Raw genomic sequence first — 17,580 nt, forward strand, 5'->3', positions numbered from 1 at the left:
GGTGCGGCCGGCGCGGGGCGCGCGGGGTCGTGGGGTCGCCGCCGGGCACCCCGCGGGGTCGGCGCAGACACGGAGCCGCGCGTCGGGGCGGCGTCGCCGGGACGGCCACGCGCGTCTTCCCCGCCATAGGTGAGCCACCAGCGGCCGAAGACCCCTCGGGCGCCGCGGGACCGTCTCCACCCGCGCGCCCCAGACGGTGCGACCCAGCCCTGCCCGGCCTCACACCCGCCCGCGCCTGAGCAGCGCCTCCGGCTGCGCGCCCTCTGCGGTAAGTGGGGACCCGGGGGTCAGCTCAGCCCGCGCCCAGCCGGGAAACGGACGGGAAAGTCTCCGACCTGGAGGGACACCGGGCGCCCACCGCGGCAAGCGCGCCTCACGGAGCCTGCTCCCGAGCCGACCTCACCCCGCGCCCCCAGGCCGGCCTCCCCCAACCCCCGCGCCCTGCCCCCAGGCCGGCCTCCACCTCGCGGCCCCACGGCCTGAGCATTCTTCCCACCCGGAGGTGGGCCGGAGTCGGATGCGAGGCGGTGGGCGGGCAGCGTTCTTGACGGAGCCTGCGGGTGTCCACTCCGCCAAGGCAGCAGCTTGGCCCCCGCCCACCCCGCACTCGTTGGTCCCCAGCAGTCCCGAGCCGCAGCGCACCCAGCGGCTTCTCTTCCTGTACCTGGCTCAAAGGCTTCGGACTCATAATGTGAAAGTTTATCCAGCAACCCAGGGGTCCCCGCCTCAAGCACTCCCCGGGTGGAGCCTGGGTCCCAAGCACCACGAGCATGCCGCCCGCCCGCCCTAGTGCTCCCCTGACTGCGGGGAAGTGGGGAAGGTGGGGCCATCATGGGAGCCGGCCTGGCTCCCCACCACGGGAGCCGGGGGGGGGGGGCAACACCCCTGGGCTGCTGGGCTCGGGTGACATTAGGACCCTGGGCTTCCTGTGGACCACAACACCCTTGGTCCCCATTTCCCCCTCCCTAGAATGGGGAGGGCGGCAAGGTCGGCCACCCCCAGCCGCCCCTGGTTGGCGGGACCACCTGCGGCCTCCCCCTGCTCCTGATGGCCTAGAGGTGTCAGAGGTCGCCCTGGAGGGTGCCTACACAGAATCAGGTGGCCAGGCCCAGGCGTCCTCCCAGCCCAGGGCCAAAGGGGTGCTCATTCACCCCTCGGTGGGAGCTAGCACGCCCGGAGGACGCCAGATCCCGCTGAAGGCCAACCTCTTCATGGTTGATGGAACGCCCCTCTTACCTTCCCTTTTGCTTTGTTCATCTCTGATTTGTTTGGCTTGAAGAGAAGCGCCTGCCTAGTGACGTGTTCTCTGAAATCCAAGTCCTTCAATCCTGCAGAATAACCCCATCAAATCTGGTTAACCGGGGTGCCTTCACTGAAACGCAGAGGCGCCGAATATCAGAGGAGGAAAAACAAGACGTCACCGAGGTTGAGATCTGAGGATGGCCGTTCAGAGCCAGCACAGGCAGGAAAGGCTGTGAGACTCATATCTCAAATTAATCACCCCAGAGCCAGAAGTGGAGCTGTGGTTCAAGTGGTACAGTGCTGCTCTGAGCAAAAAAGCTTAGGGACAACACCCAGGTCCTCAGTTCAAACCCCAGGACTGGCACACACACAAACAAAAGCATGAAGTGTAAGCCAGACTTAAATAAATGATCAAGGTGTAAACAAGTGAAATTTCTGTGCAGGGAAAAAAATAGTGGCAAGAAAAATAGGAAAAATTAGATCAGAAAAGCAGAGGCTTCTTAGGTCCTGTGCCAGGCTTCCTGGAACATTGCACAGCTAACTGCCCTGAGCCCCTTTGGCAGTGCAGAGTTGTGTGGAGACCTGGCACTGACTGGAGGCTCCAGGGCCTCTGGGCTGGAGGGTGCAAATACCGGTCATGGGAAGTGGTTCTGCTCCTGCCTGAGGGTGGGGAAGGGGGGACTGCACACATGCAGATCAGCTGTAGGCCCAGCCTGAGAGGGGCAGACTAATGGGGGGGGGAAGGGTTGCAATGTATGCATGGTTGCATTTGATCCTCATGTGATCCTTGCGAGGTTTGAGTTTAGTGAAGCCATGACTGCTGGGGTCTCTCCAAGGTGTCCTGGCAAGGTATTTTGTGGGCCAGGGAGATTTTGTTGAATGAAGGAAAGTGTACAGATGATGGATGAAAGCAACTGAGTTGTCTGGGAGAGAATAGAATTCACCGTTAGCTAGAAACTCACCCCTGGACCAGCCCGACACGGCTCCTTCCCTAAGGTGAGGTGATTTGTGCTTAGAGCCATCTCTCTATGGGAGCCGGGCTGACCCCGGTGGGACATGCACTGGGGTTAAAAGGCTATGATGGGCCTCAGGGACTGCTTCTCCCCGGCGCATGTGCACAGCCACAGTCGCTATTCGGAACTGATGCTGACTGCACTAGAGGCATGGGTGCCTCTAGCGCTCCCTGATGCCCTCCTGGCCCTCACTCACTGGGAGACCTTTCCTTCCTCCCTTCCCCAGGGTCACCCCTAGGGAGAGAGGGAAGGGCAGCAGGAGTAGGAAGACCCTAGTAAAGAGTCTTATTCCAGCTCCTCTCCAGCTCCATTGAAAAGTGTTAGCTTGAAAAGTCTGCTCAACTTCAACGTAACCTAACCACCACTTTAAGAAGGAAGAACTAGCAGGGTGCAGTGGCTCACACCTGTCATCCTAATTACCAGGAGGCTGAGATCTGAGGATCTCGGTTCAAAGCCAGCCTGGGCAGGAAAGTCCATGAATCTCTTCAATACATCACCAGAAAACTGGAAGTGGCGCTGTAGCTCAAGTGGTGGAGCGCTAGCCTCGAGCTGAAGAGCTGAGGGACAGCGCCCAGGCCTAGTTACCTCATGACAGAAGAGGGGAGAGGGTGTGTGTGATCAGGATGCATGGTTTCATATATCGAAGTGCCAGATAAGTAGAAGGGCTGTCCAGGTGAGGCACCCAGCCCGTGTCCAGGCTCAGAGCCTGAGAGTGCAGGGAAGCAAGCAGGGAGAATGATGGATGGCTGGGGGAAGGGGGGAAGGCTGGAATAGTGCAGGAGTCTGCAGGAAGAGCGTGGAGACTTGTTCATAAAAGCAGCATTTAGAGGGTCAGAAGCCTGTGAGGTGAGGAGGGAGGGAGCTGGAGGCCTCCCCTGGTTCTAAGGATGCTCCAACCCCAGCTCTGTTGGCACTTCTGTCAGATCAGAAGTGTAAGTCCAGGAAGTGGGTGTCTGGGGACCAAGGTCTCTAGTTTGGATGGAGAGGTAATGTGATCTACTCTTGTGACTGGAGTTGGAGAGGTATATATCACTTGTCAAGTCAGGAGGTGACATTCACAGGGTCAGGAGCTGAGCAGAGGTCCAGCTAGACACAATGTGGAGGAGGGGATCCTTGGTACCAGGGAGGCTATGCTTTGCATTAGGTCACCAGGGACAGTGAAGGCCTGGTGAGCCATGCCACAGCCCTTCCAAACAAAAGCTGTGCCAATCCCATAAAAGCACCTGCCCTGTAGGCAGGTGGTCACACACTGGACTCCCTTAAGAAAGGCCTCCTGGCACCCCCCCAGCTGCTCAGCGCCCCCCTAGTTGCTTAGCCCCCCCCTCTGCAAACAGCTGCAAACCCACGGTGCCACGGCTCCTAGATGACACATCTGTGTTCAGGCAGTGGCATTTCTGCTTCTCCTTATGACTCCTTTGTCCCTGAGGCCCTTGGGTTCCCACACAGCTGGCACCAGCCTCGCTTTGTGTCTGTGTCAGAGAACTAGTTTATGAGCCTTCAGGGCGTGCATCCCTCTAGCCAAGGAAGACTTTTCCATTTATGTTTCACTCAGACCGCCTATTCACCTTTTCCCCAGACACAAGCAGGCTGGGCTTGGTCCTGCTGCTCAGTAACCATGGCAACCCACCTGCAGAATGACCCAGCTTGCCCTCTCTCTGGGCTTGTCCCTGCCCTTCCACTCCTGAAGGGGCCACTCTGGTCCAGCACACGTGTGCGCTCTCTCTCTCTCTCTCTCTCTCTCTCTCTCTCTCTCTCTCTCTCTCTCTCTCTCTCTCTCAATGTGCAGTTGGTTTTCCTCACTTGCCTCCTGGGCACCAAGGATACAACAATGAATGAAAAACAGGCAGTGGGCTGGGAAGGTGGCTCAGTGGTAGAGCGCTTGCCTTGCATGCATGAGGCCCTGGGTTCGATCCCTCAGCACCACATAAGCAAAAAAGAAAAAATCGGAAGTGGCGCTGTGGCTCGAGTGGTAGAGCACTAGCCTTGAGCTGAAGAGCTGAGGGACAGCGTCCAGGCCCAGAGTTCAGGCCCCATGACCAGACCCAAAAAAAAACTAAAACTTTTAGGGGCTGGGAAGGTAGCTCAGTGGTAGAGCGCTTGCCTTGCATGCATGAGGCCCTGGGTTCGATTCCTCAGCACCACATAAGCAAAAAGAAGAAAGCCAGAAAGTGGCACTGTGGCTCAAGTGGTAGAAGGCCTTGAGCTGAAGAACTGAGGGACAGTGCCCAAGCCCAGAGTTCAGGCCCCACAACCTGACCCCCCCCCAAAAAAAAACAGGCAATAAAGGGGGAAGTGAAACCCCACCCTCAGGACTTACATTTCAATAAAGGACTCACCAGTAAGAAGCCAGGAAAATCAGAGTAATTTAAATATGTAATTAAGTTCACATCACATATGGTAAGTGCATGCAAGAAAGATGCATTGTGGAAAGGGGATGAGCCTGGGGATTATACACATCTGAACTGACCACTGGTGACACAACTCACTGTAGTGGTCCAAGAGCCAGGGTTCCTCCTAAGTGAGTGTGTCTGAGGCAGGTGGAATCAACAGAAATGGAAGCCAGTGAGAGTGTAGTGGAACCACAGGTGACCGTAACTGCCAGCCTCCAGCTCAGCAGGTGGCTGTGAGTCTACACTACCACTTCTAGCATGAAAGGATGCACCCTGAGGAGTACAGGGCAGAACTGCTGCGAAGAGAGACAGGAGGTCTGATAGCCACGTAACATAAGGGAGATGGGTCTTTCTTCCTCCAAAATGGACTTGCACAGAGTGTGACAGTTCTGTGGGAGACTCAGAAAATAGGTTTTCCATCATTGTGACAAAGTACCTGACAGGAACAACTGAAGGTAGGAAAGATTTACTTTGGCTCCGGGGTTTCAGGTCATGCTTGGCTGGCTCTGCTTTGTGGGATGGTGGTGAGTCGGAGAATCATGGCAGAGAGGGCATGGTGGAGGGAACCTGCTCATGTGGCCAGGAATGGGGGGCGGAGGGAGAGAACCTGTTCACTTCATGGCAGCCAGGAAGCAAAAAGGGTGTGGAAGAGCAGAGGTGGCTTGGAGGGATATTGAAGATCCAAACTACAGAATACAAGTGGATTTTAGAAATGAAGGACTACAGCCAGCACCAGTGGCTTACACCTGGAATCCTAGCTCTTCAGGAAGCTGAGACTTGAAGTTTGTGGTTCAAAGACAGCTCAGGAAAGTCCATGAGACTCTTCTCTCCAGTTAAACACCAAAGAAGCCAGAAGTAGAGCTGTGATTCAAGTGGTAGAGCTCTAGTCTTGAGCACAGAAAGCTTAAGAACAGTGCCTAGGCTCTAAGACTAAACCCCAGACCTGACACAAAAGAAAAGAAAGTAAGGACTAGGGAACAGGGAAAATGGAGTCACTATAGCACTTAGCTTGTGTAGAATAGGCTGAAAGATGGAGAAGACCAGAAACGAGGCTGGTGGAGGAACACAAAGTAGCTCTGCATGTGGCGAAAGGTTCACAGACCTCTCCCTGTGCTGCAGGAGAATCCAACCTGTGGCCCACGTTGCTCTCCATGATTTGACCAAGAAAGATGCCACAGCAGAATACCACAAACCTAGGACTAAAAGCCATGTAGATGGTAGCCCCAGAAGCTAGAAGTTCAGAGTGGCTCTCAAGAGACTAAAACCAAGATGTTGTCCGAGCCATGTTCTTTCATATGGTCTGGGGCATTGCTTTTCTGGCCTTTTTCAGCTTCATCTTCCCTGGTCCTCTCACCTTCTAGCCCAGCAGCGTAAGTGTTCCAGCCTGTCTCTGATGATACAACGTTTCCTGCCTCCTTTCTTTTGCTTGTACACCAGGCCCACCACATAATCCATAACTGACTACCTATTTTAGGGTTATCTGGATAACAACCTTCATCCTACCTGCTACCTTAATTCCCCCCTGTAATATGTTCACAGGGAAGGTGTTTTAGCAAAGCCACTATTTATTCTTCCAAATAGCATGTTACATGTCAGCTCTATTGCCTGGCAACCAGGCGCATGGTAAAAATGTCCCCTGATTGGTAGATTACATGTGGACCAGGAGCAGCTATGAATGAACTTGAAGGACTTGGTGTAGACACTATGGTTTAGATTATTTCCTTTTCCTGTGCTTGTTTAGCAGCTGTGTGGTTAGAGGTTATTGGATATAGCAGATTGCTATCAAGCAATCAAGATGTAAATTGAATAATTGAGACTGGAGTCATAAAACAGCACACTTGACTGTGTCTCAGTGGTGCCCCTCTGGAGGGAGTGGGGGGAATATGTGCCCCCCTTCAGACCCAGAGCCCTGGTCTGACTGCAGAAAGGAATGACTGTGGGGGTGGGGGGGTGCGGGGTTCCTGGAATGGATTGTTGGTCTGTCTAAGAAGCTATGACAAATTCATAGACCAAGTGACTTACGTACATCAGAAGTGTATTTTTACCATTCTGGAGGTTGGGAGGTCCAAGTCAAGGCACCAGGACACTTGTGTGTGGAATGTTTGCTTTAGGGCTCATAGATGGAGCTTCTCTAAGTCCTTCCGCGGAGGCAGGGTGAAGGGTCTTGCTGAGACCACTCTCCTACGACCGTCTTGCATCTCCTCTTAATACCACCACCTTGCATTATGATTCCTTACATGCATTTGGAGGTGCATGGGTGTGTGGGGGGGGGGCCAGGGACAAACATTCAGATATAGCACAGGCTGAGAAAAATACACAAGCACAATGCCAAAGAGTCTCAAGCTCAAGCCCAGAAGAGTGTGGCTTCCATTCTAGCCAGGGAGCAGACAGGACTGTCAGCCCGTCCCTGTGAGGCTTCTGGGTTTTGCTTTGAGTTTTTTTGGACCCCTAGAGAGAACAGCTTTGGGGACAAGCCCACCAGCTCCGAGTCAGCTATACTGGAAGGGCTGTGTCCAGGCAGGGAGTGGACAAGGCTGTTGGTTCTCTGCGGAGAATTGTTTTCAGAGAACTTTGGAACATCTGACCTAGTCTTCTGTGCTAAATGTGATATGTTACAGGTGCCAAGTTATTCTTGAAGTGTGTAATGATCACACGCTTGAACATGTAGACTCTGGAAAAGACCTGGGGTTGGCCTTTTTTATTTGTGATTTTCTCTGTCTTCATATTTTCCCATCATGCCATACTTTTTTTTTTTAACTGGGGTTTTATTTTTGTTTGTTTTGTCTTTTCTTTTTTGGTACTGTGGATCAAGCCTAGGACATCATACTCACTAGGCAAGTGCTTTGCCACTAAGCTACATCGAAGGGCTTTTGTTTTGCCATGTAGGAGGAAAATGTGATGTATGGAAATATCACCATGAATCCTACTAGTTTGCACAACTAATATGTGCAAATAATAATAATTTTTTTGTCAGTCATGGGGTCTGATCACTCTGGGCCTGGGTGCTGCCACTCAACTCTTAAGCTCAAGGCTAGCATCCTACCACTTGAGCCACAGCGCCACTTCCAGCTTTTTCTGCTTATGGGCCTCATGCATGCGAGGCAAGCACTCTACCACTGAGCCACATTCCCAGCCCTAATAATTATTCTTAAAATGTATAATTTTTTTTCAGCCAAGCACCAATGGCTTGGCCTGTAACCCTAGTTCTTACTGGAGAATCCCAGTTTGAGGTCAGCTTGGGCAGCAAGTTCACAAGAGCCCTTCTCAACTGAGAACCATACATGACGACTCACACCAGCCACTCCACTGATGTCAGGCAGGCTGTAAAATAGGCAGATGGCAGCCTGGGCACTGGCCTCGGGAGGAGGCAAGGCCCTATCACAAAAATAACTAGCACCAAAAGGACCAGACTCAACGGTTTAGCAGTTGAGCACATGCCTAGTAAGCACATGGCCCTGTGTTCAAACCCCAGTATTGCCAAGACAGACAGATAGAAACAAACCAACCTCCGTGAAGTGTTTCCACCTGGTGGCACAGCCGGGAGCTAGGACAGCTGGCCTGAGGGGCTGCAGCTGGGTCTTTGGGTGGTGGTGGTGGGGGGGTGGATTTGTGGTGAGGCTGTGGAGTGCTGTCTCTGGTTCTTGTTCTGTCTTCCAAGAGCGGCTGAGCAGGGTGGCATCACTGGGGGAGCAACCAGGTCCCTGAAAATAGCACTCATCTCTGCTGTGCTTTCAGCCCCACAGCTGGACCTGAATCAACCTCTGGCCTGACAACAGACTGCTGCTGCCACTGGCCCCTGTCCTGTGCCAAGGCTGCACCCCTCTGCCCCCTCTCAGCAGGTAAGAGAGCAATTTGTCCAGCCCAGGGCCAGGTTCTCTGCAGAGCGGAGGTATGAGGGTGGGTGGGAGGCTCCTGGGAGTCCCTGCAGGGGTGCCAGCCCCTCAGACCAAGGTCTTCATCCTGTACCTCACATACAGCAGACCCAGGGTCGTTATTACACCTAAGCATAATGGGGTATCCCAGAAACCCTAACACTAGACAGTGCTGGGAGGGAGCTGCCTCTCCCTGGCCCCACCCCAACCCTGCACTTAACTGATTTCAAAGTCACAAGAGGACTGCGAGGCTATCCACAGGCCCTGAAGCCTGTCTGTGTATGTGTGCACCTGTGTGTCCCGGAAGGAAAGGCTCTCTGGCCGTGTGTCCTGTCGGCTGGCTTCTTTCTCATTTTGCCTCGTCTTCCAGAAGACCGGGCACTGGATCACTTGCACATTTAGCCTTGTCACATCCCCTGTTTCCACATTTGCTCCTCAGCATGAGGACTGAGGCAGGTGCCAGTCACATAGACAGGACACCTGGCTGGAGGGGGGGGCGGTGTGGGGAGGTGGCTACAGGGGCACTGGAGAGGCTGGGGACTCAAAAGCTTCCCTGGGGTCTCCTCAGAAGTTCATTGTGTGCGGCCACCGTTGGCCAGAGAGGCTCCCTCCCCCTCCCTGGCTGGGTGTCCCCAGTGCCTGGCCCACTGCACTGGGACAGCCTCCATGGCCACCCCTTCCAGTGCCTGCCCGCCCCCCCCCAAGGCTCCACCAGCCTTGGGGAGCAAGACGGAGCACAGGGGTCCTCAGAATTCCAGACCCCAACCACTGGAGCTCTTCTCTGTGACTGGGTAAAGCAAGGTAGCAACACTATCTTATGACAAGGGAGTTTTCTGTTTAAAACCTTGCCATGAACACATGGGATTGTTGTCATGCTCACCAGGCCCAGTGCTTGCTCAGGCATGAAAGATCCAGGGAGAGCCATGTGTGGCCCTCACGGGGCTCCTGCTGTGACCTCCACCCCACTGCACCTCACAGCCTTGTCACCAGTGCTTCTGTTTGTGTGCCGGGTCTCACGGCACAGACTGGTCATCAGGCATCTGAGCAGCTACTTGCTGGGTGGGTGACAGCAATCGGTGTTGTCTGCTTCGTGTGGAACAAGTGGCACTGCAATGTTTTTCTTAGTCACCTGCCATTAGCATATGTTAGGTTGAGATTTCCTTTCCTGAAACTCTAGAAAACAAAAGCTATGCGTGTGTGTGTATGTGTGTGTGTGTGTGTGTGTGTGTGTGTGTGTGTGTGTGTGTATGAGAGAGAGAGAGAGAGAGAGAGAGAGAGAGAGAGAGAGAGAGAGAGAGAGAGAGAGAGAGAAGAGAGGGAGTTTAAATCCAAGCTCCCAACAGAGTATGCAACTTCTGGATATGACAGCACATGACTGTCAGGAGCATGGTGGCCTGCGCCTCTCCAAAGTCGGTGATGACAACATTCCGCTGGCCATCACGGTCTGTGCTTCGGGTTCTGGAACCACAAATTTTGGCAATGGGACCTTTAACTATTCGGCTTCATTTCTGATTTCCGCAGTTGTTTATTTACAAGTCAGAAGTTTACACTGTCCTACCAGCTTTACGGGGTGCTGGAGGCAGGAAGGAACAGAGGTGTGGGAATGATTTCTTTCTCACAAACTTCCTGGTGTGATAACCAGTGCTCATGGTAGCGATCACAGTGGCGGTGTAGTCACGGTGTGCTCATCTGTTAGTGCCTCACTCTCTCCAGGGTGGAGGAAGGCCTCTGCAGAAGCGCCATGACTCCCTGCCCTCCCCTTCTCTCTGGCTCCAGGGGGTCCTGGCTGGGGCAGAGGCCGGGGTGTGAGGCTGGGCAGTTGGAGGTTAGGGAGGGGTTCACCTCCCCCACCCCAGGCAGTGGCACTCACAGCCTGTTCTGTGGTTCTTCCAGGGGCCCCAGGATGAAGGAAAGCATGTCCAACAACACCACCAGCATCTCACAGGCCAGGAAGGCCGTGGAACAGCTCAAGATGGAAGCTTGCATGGACAGGGTCAAGGTGAGCATGTGCTAAATGCCATTCTACCCCCAGGCTAGAGTGGCCTGGCGAGGCTCCATTGCCCCCAATGTAGTGCTCAGTCACTGTGTCAGGAAAAACTGTTTGCACACGTGTGTACACTACCAAGGATTAAATGGTGCAGTATCCACAGTGCGTATGAATTCCATAGACACCAAAATAGACTCATGAGGGCCTCAGCTTTGTTGTCCTGCATGGGATGAGTCAGTGTGGGTGCCAGGTTAGGCAACACTGCCTATTTCAACAGGGTGTTGCAGGGGCCGGTGCAGAGCCCAGCCTGAGTGTCAGCCACTCCTAGGGCTCAGCCCCTACCCTGTGCATACCATGCAAAGTCAGGCCTCTGCTTGCTCTGCAATGACCTAGCAAGAGGGTATCCCTGGTCTCCACATGCCACATAGAGGGGAGCAGGAGGCCAGGCAGGTGTGGCTGTGAGATGCAGCAAGCCTCAAGGAACGGTGGGGTTAAAAGGAGTCCCTGGAGAATGAGGGGGGGGGTGGAGTCAAGTTCAAGGTGTCTTTGGCCTTTGGAGACCAACCCAAGGAATTGATCAGGTGTTCCAGATTCTCAGGAACATCTGCGAAAGCGGGCTGCTCCTAAAACCTTCTGTTGGCAGAACCCACAGCCCCTCCAGAAGCTTCCCTCCCACATCCCCCTTCTCCTTTCTCTCCCCTCCCAGAGGCTCTGCCATCCACCCCCACCCCACCACCATCCCATGGTAGATAAAAAGCTGCAAAGCTCCAGCTGTCACCTTGTAAGCTGTTGTTCTTGTCCTCTGGGCTTGATGGTGCAAGGCATCCAAGAGGGCAGAAAATCTGCCCAGAGGAAGACAGGAGGGTGTGTGAGAGGAGAGCAGACAGTCGGATGTATTGCTCTATTGTTTTACTGCATTGCTCTATTGTCTGCGTTTGTGCAAACCAATAGTCACGATACTGGCCTGGAATGTTCCCAGGCACCTTCATGTTAAAGGCCTTCCATAGCTCCATGCTGTTGGCATTTGGAAGATGGGGCGGGGCCTGTGGGGGTGGACCACACACTCCCATGCTGTCTTCCTGTGTGGCTTGGGTCAGTACTTCAGTGCTGCCCATAGGCTTCTGGCTGGCTGGACTGAGGCAACACCACTGGCTGCTCACTGGTTTTTCACTCATTACTTTTAGGGTAGGGTCTCACACCCCTCTCAGGCCAGCACCAGTGAGTTCCACCTCCTTTGGGTTTTCTGTTGTAGGTAGGATGTCAGTGTCTGACTTCCCTTCCACAGAAAGGGAGTCTTGTGGGCTGTTCTGACTGGCTGGCCAGGTGTCGTGATATTCTCCAGGTCTCGGTAGACAGCAAGTACTCACCACCACACCTGCGACAGGACTCATGAACCTGAATGTCCAGGCTGGTCTCAAACTATCATCCTCCTGATCTAGACTCTCAAGTGGTTAGGATTACTTACAGCCATGAGACACCAGTACCTACTTTAATTCCTTTTCATGGTTGAATCACATTTGTATGTATGTGTGCACTTTTTCCATCTATTTATCTGTCGGTCTTCCCCTAGGTAGAGGCTGTATCTTTGTATTATGAATAACGCTCCATTGTAGCTGACTTGGAGCCATGACCCTGCCATCTCAGCCCTCCTACCCACACTGCTGGGATGGCAGGAGCGAGCCCCTGCACTCCAGTATTCTTTGAGAAGAGGTCTTGAGAATATGTCTGAGCTGGTCTTAAACTACAATCCTCCTGATGTCAATTTCCAAGTAGCTAAGATTCGCTACTTGGCACAGCCACTAGCCCATGTAATAGCTTTATGCTCTCAAAAATGTAAAGCAAACAAAATCTAGGAAACGAGAGCTAAAGGAGAGATGAAATACGTGAGTTACAGACAAGTAAAAAGCAAAGGGAGGTGTCTGAGGAGTGGGGAGCACTATCAGGAGCATTGTGTATAACACATGCTGCAGAAGACAAAATGCAGGACATGGAGGACAGGGCAGGGTGGGGAGGGCAGGCTGGAAGCACACAGTGAGCAGAAGGAAAAGGGGTACAGTCAGATCAAGGCAGTTGGAAGATGATAGCGCTCAAGACAGCGTCCCACCTGAGCAAGGACTGGTAGAACAGGAAAGAAGCTCACAGGAGACACAGCAAGGTTTTCTTAAACAAGAAGACCTGAATCTGATTCCGGGGAAGTGCCAGACAGAGGCCCTGCTGGAAGCCTGCTTGCCCTTGGGTGGGAAGGGCAGCCCCAGCTTGCACAGTGAAGCCGTTGGGCAACGAGCTTCCGCAGTTCTCCATTTGTCCTAGGAATTCCTCTCATTGATGTGTCTCACGCCTGGGATTTTCCCACAGCTCCACAGGCTGCTCATTTCTTTGAAATAGAAAAACATGTCTTCTATGGGTTTGTTCCCCACCCCCAAAGATAAAACACACATGGTTATGAAGCCAGACTAGAAGTTTCTAAAATGGAAGCCATTCGTGGTGACCTGGGCATCACTGCAGCCGCAGCCATTCAGAGCCACGCTGAGCCACGGGACTGCTGAGCTCAGGAGCAGAGCGTCCCTCCTGTCCCCCAGAAAGCAGGCAGGTGAATCGAGATCCCCGCCCACTGCCCTGTGCATGTGTGGCGATGCCTGTGCCTCCCTGGCTGCAAACTGCAGGCGTGGCTGCTGCCATTGGCTGACTTGCAAGCTTGTGCAGCCGGGCAGGGCTAGGCGTGCTTTGGCTTCACTCCCTACCCTCAGCTTCTCCCCAAGAAAACAGAGCTCACGCCTTTCTAAAACCCCTCTGGACCCAACAAAAGGTGGTGTCCTCACCATTTTCCTTCACCATGTAAAATACTCTTGATAAACTTACTGCGCACCTGCCTTTTTTTCTCTTAGCTTTGTGGACTTTGTTTTGTGTTGGTGAGATCATGTCTCACTGTGTTGCCTAGACTGGCTTCAAACTCATCATCCTCCTGCCTCAGCCTCCCAAGAGCTGGAGCTACAGGCATGCACTATCACTCCTGGCTCTGAGATACATGACTTTCTTTGTAAAGCAAGCAAACTAGGAAATAGGAAAACCGAGGGGTGCCAGTCTGATGGCATTCTGCAAATGGGTTGCAAAGGCTTGGTCAAGATCCATCATGGATGTGAATCTTTCAGAGGCTAAAGGGAGGACCGTGGTGGTCATTTAAAAAGTAGGTAATGAAGAGTACCACAGGCTAAGGATGCATGGGGTCTTCAGTTGGAGTTGCACCAGGCAGGACTTGTGGAGGACTGGGGTGCCCTGCTGGCTGCAGCTCCATGAGCTCCCTCTCATCCTCATCCTGCTGTGTGTGTGTGTGTGTGTGTGTGTGTGTGTGTGTGTGTGTGTGTGTGTGGGTGGGTGGGTGGGTGGGTGGGTGCCCTGCTGGCTGGCAGCTCCATGAGCTCCCTCTCATCCTCATCCTGCTTTGTGTGTGTGTGTGTGTGTGTGTGTGTGTGTGTTGTGGGAGGAGGGGAGGAACATGCAATGCCAGGGAGAAGCTTCTGCTTTTGAGAAGTGTTGTTTTATAGAGCAGGACTGTGGAGAAGGAGGTGCGCTTCCTGCTTCAGCTGCCCGAGATAAATGCGGTGGTATCAGGGGAGGAGCAGTAATCATGCGTCTGTCTTGTCACAGAATTTGACTATAGTAATTGCCGTGCTCTCCCCGTCACTGAAGCTCGTAATTACTGTGCTGCTAACAGATTACATGCTAACTTAGGCTGCTTTAATGACCTCTTTTAGCCTGAGATGAGTTGGTAAAATTCCACCGTTGTTCCCAGGCTTCTGATTCTTCACATCTGCCGCCTTGTTACCCCCACAGCTGGATTCTGAAGCAGGAGGGAGGGAGGGCCACTCCCAGGTCCCACATGGCCAGCTCAAGGCCTGGCAGGAAGGCCGTAGGAAAAACCTGTTTTTAAGACGATCTGTTGCATGTTTCAGAGATGGCAGGTATAGTGTGGACTCTGGTAGTGTTGGCAGCATACATGTGTATACACACACACAGACACAGACACAGACACACACACACACACACACACACACACACACACACTACACATCTATAGGCAGCGCAGGATTTTAACTCTCAGGACCCTGTGTTCGCTAGGCAGGCACTCTCCCACCTGAGCCACCCCTACCCTAACCCAATATATACACGCTAGTCCTTTACTCCTTTACTTTGGGTATTTACTGAGGTAGGGTTTTTGTTGTTGTTTTGGTTTGGTTTGGTTTTTTTGCTGGTCCTGGGGCTTCAACTCTGGGCCTGGGAGCTGTCAGTCAGGGACAGCGCTCAAGGCTAGTGCTATACCACTTGAGCCACAGTGCTACTTCTAGCTTTTTTAAGTAGTCTGTTGTAGATAAGAGTCTCACAGACTTTCCTGCTGGGCTGCCTTCAAACTGTGATTTGCAGATCTCAGCCTCCTGAGTAGCTAGGATGACAGGTGTGAGCCACCAGAGCCCAGCTTGAGGTAGGTTTTTAGGCCTATGTCTGAACAGCTGGACCATGATCCTATCTACACTGTTTACCTCGGTGGGGTAGCAGGCTCACACCACCATGCCAAGCTACTGGTTAAGGTGGGGTCAAACTCCAGCCCCCAAGTAGCTAAGATTGCAGGCATGAGCCACTGCACTCGGCAAAACTTGGGTAAGCAATTTATTTATTCCTCTCAGTTCTGGAAGTTGGAAAGTCTGAGAGCACATAGCCAGCACCTAGTAGGACTGAGGGGCAGTCATGGGGAAATCAGGGAAATTAGGCCACGTTGGTCCTTTTGCCGACCCCATCCTGTAAGCAAGGCCTGCTTGAGACCTGCTCAAGAGGCGGCCAGGGGGACAGCCTCTGGTGATGATACCATTAAACATCATTGGGAATTCTGGCAGGATGTTCAAACCACAGCCCTTCTTGTCTCCCAAGTCCCAGCATCCCATGGAAACAAATGCAGCTGATGCAGCACCTGCCGTGCAGCCCAGCATGTGAACTGGGCTCAGAGATGGGCTTCTTTGCAGATCACAACAGAACTCAGCAGACAACACTGCTTCCTCAAAAAGAAGAGTAGTGTCGAGGACACTCACCTTTGTCGGGTGGCAGGAAAATTTCCTGGATGGGACCTGCCTTGAACCGGCAGGGCCAGACGTTCCCAGCATCAGTCACCCATGGCTGCAGGAGGGGATGCAGGCCTGCCAGTTCTGCCTTGGGGCTGCCCCCTAAGTCCTGGTATCTTGTGCTCCCCTCCTCCAGTGCCTTGGTGTGCATACAAGTAGGGGGACGCTCCAACATGGCAGTCCGCCCTTGCTTGTGCTGGCCTGAACCAGGTCCACTGGATGGATTCAGTGGCTGCCCCCCTGCTGGTGGCCTTAGGGAGACCGAGGCAACTTCTGCAGGTCTGAGCAGGGTGAGAAGCCTGGTGTGTGGCTGGGCAGTGAGGGAGAGCTGGGCTTCTGCCCAGCAGGTGTCACGGGTGTGCCGTGTGCAGAGCTCAGCCTCCCACAGAGCCCACCTCTGTGCCCATAGCACCAGATGCAAAAGCCCTGGTCTCACCTGGGTCCATCATGGCTTTGTGGCCTCCAGATCTTTTCTCTGGGATTGCCTCATAGGTCCTGGCAGGCTGGCTTCTCCTTTGGGTCCTTGCTGGTGTGGGAAATTCCTACTTGGTAAATATAGGCCTATCTGTGTAAATCACTGTGCCCGTCATGTGCTCCAGATCTGAATCCTCTCCAATGATGCCACGAAAAATGTAGAACCATAAGATAGCCGGGAAAATGCCAGCGTGGAAGAAGCTATGTCTTGAATTTATTCATGAGAAGGCTGAAGTTGAGTTCTTTGCCCCAGCCACAGGGTGGAGGGGGGAATGAGAGGCTGGTGTCCATGGATGGCCTTTTCTCCCCTCCACGCGCCCAGCAAGTGTGAGCGTTGTTGTTGGGATTTAGGTGGACACAACTGCTTAATTTCTAGTTGATTTATTGCGGAAAAGCTTCGTGATCTGTCTCTGCTGGCCTTGGCCAAAGGCCTGCAGTCACTGTGGCTGTGTGGGTCTGGGCTGGGGCTCAGGAGAAGCTCTGTGGAGTGTTGGCAACCTGAGTGGAGAAAGGTGGCTTTGGGGCATCGCCATGGGGGGCGGGGAGAGAATGCACGCCTGTGCATGTGACCATTCATCTCAAGTGAGTGACACAGGCAACCAGGGGGGCAATGTCATCCCCTCCTGACCTGTGCCCTGCGGCAGAATGCCCTCCCACTGCCTCTCCCCCTGACTGCTTACAAGGGCCTTGTGTCAGGCAGGAAAAGTCCAAAGGAAAATGGAGGGCTTTCTGATCAGGGACAATTTGCTCTGCAGGGAATGGCGGCCCTGTGGTTATAAACCAGGTCTAAAGGCAGGACCTACTGAAGGTGACCCAATGTCATGCGATGACTGCAGTGATGGATAAATGTCACCCTGGCCTTGGCCAGGGCTGGCATTCCATTCCTCATCTTTCATACCAGGGAGGCGACCCAGACATCCAGGCCCTCCTCAAGGCTGCCCAAGGGTCCAAACCCCGTCTTCTGGCCTGGTACCAAGCCGCTGCAGTCCCAGGCCTGGCTGGGGGCCACGCCTCCCCAGGGACTTGCTCCATGAGCTGCCTGTGTAACACAGCCTCCTGTGTGTCCCCGCAGGTCTCCCAGGCAGCCGCTGACCTCCTGGCCTATTGTGAATCCCACCTGCGGGAGGACCCGCTCATCACTCCGGTGCCTGCCTCTGAAAACCCCTTCCGGGAGAAGAAGTTCTTTTGTACCATTCTCTAACCCCAGTGATGAGATGCCTCCGATCACCATGCACGCCCTTTCCCTAGCAAGCGAGCTCCACCGGCCACCCCTGCCCGACCCTCCGTGGCCACGGCTTGTCTTAGTTCTCTGTGTTTTCTTTGTGCTATTCAGTGTCTTATTGTTTTCTTTCCTCTTTTAGATTCATTAGTAACAAAGGAAATAGTGCACTTTACAGCCAAACATCTAACGTACTATGTAAAAATCAGTGTGGATTGAAGGGTTCATACCTTCCAAACATCTGTCCCCAAGCTTAAATACATCAAGTTAACACA

At 53.5% G+C, this 17,580-nt stretch overlaps 1 protein-coding gene across 1 annotated transcript; it reads left to right on the plus strand.

The window, feature by feature from the left end:
* Gng4 (G protein subunit gamma 4) lies at positions 1 to 17,580 on the plus strand. Its single transcript, XM_069998085.1, has 4 exons — positions 1 to 268; positions 8,381 to 8,484; positions 10,411 to 10,516; positions 17,159 to 17,580. Exons 3-4 carry the CDS (start codon positions 10,421 to 10,423, stop codon positions 17,285 to 17,287), a joined length of 225 nt encoding a protein of 74 aa, XP_069854186.1. The 5' UTR covers positions 1 to 268; positions 8,381 to 8,484; positions 10,411 to 10,420; the 3' UTR covers positions 17,288 to 17,580.

The sequence above is a fragment of the Dipodomys merriami genome, unplaced genomic scaffold (assembly GCF_024711535.1).
Source record: "Dipodomys merriami isolate MVZ:Mamm:240054 unplaced genomic scaffold, mDipMer1.0.p SCAF_51, whole genome shotgun sequence".
NCBI classification, from domain to species: Eukaryota; Metazoa; Chordata; class Mammalia; order Rodentia; family Heteromyidae; genus Dipodomys; species Dipodomys merriami.

Bases quoted from the DNA above. Each gene is read 5' to 3' on its own strand.
- Gng4 (XM_069998085.1), top strand. From the start codon at position 10,421: ATGAAGGAAAGCATGTCCAACAACACCACCAGCATCTCACAGGCCAGG. The intron at 10,517-17,158 runs GTGAGCATGTGC...GTGTCCCCGCAG, and splicing joins CTTGCATGGACAGGGTCAAG to GTCTCCCAGGCAGCCGCTGA.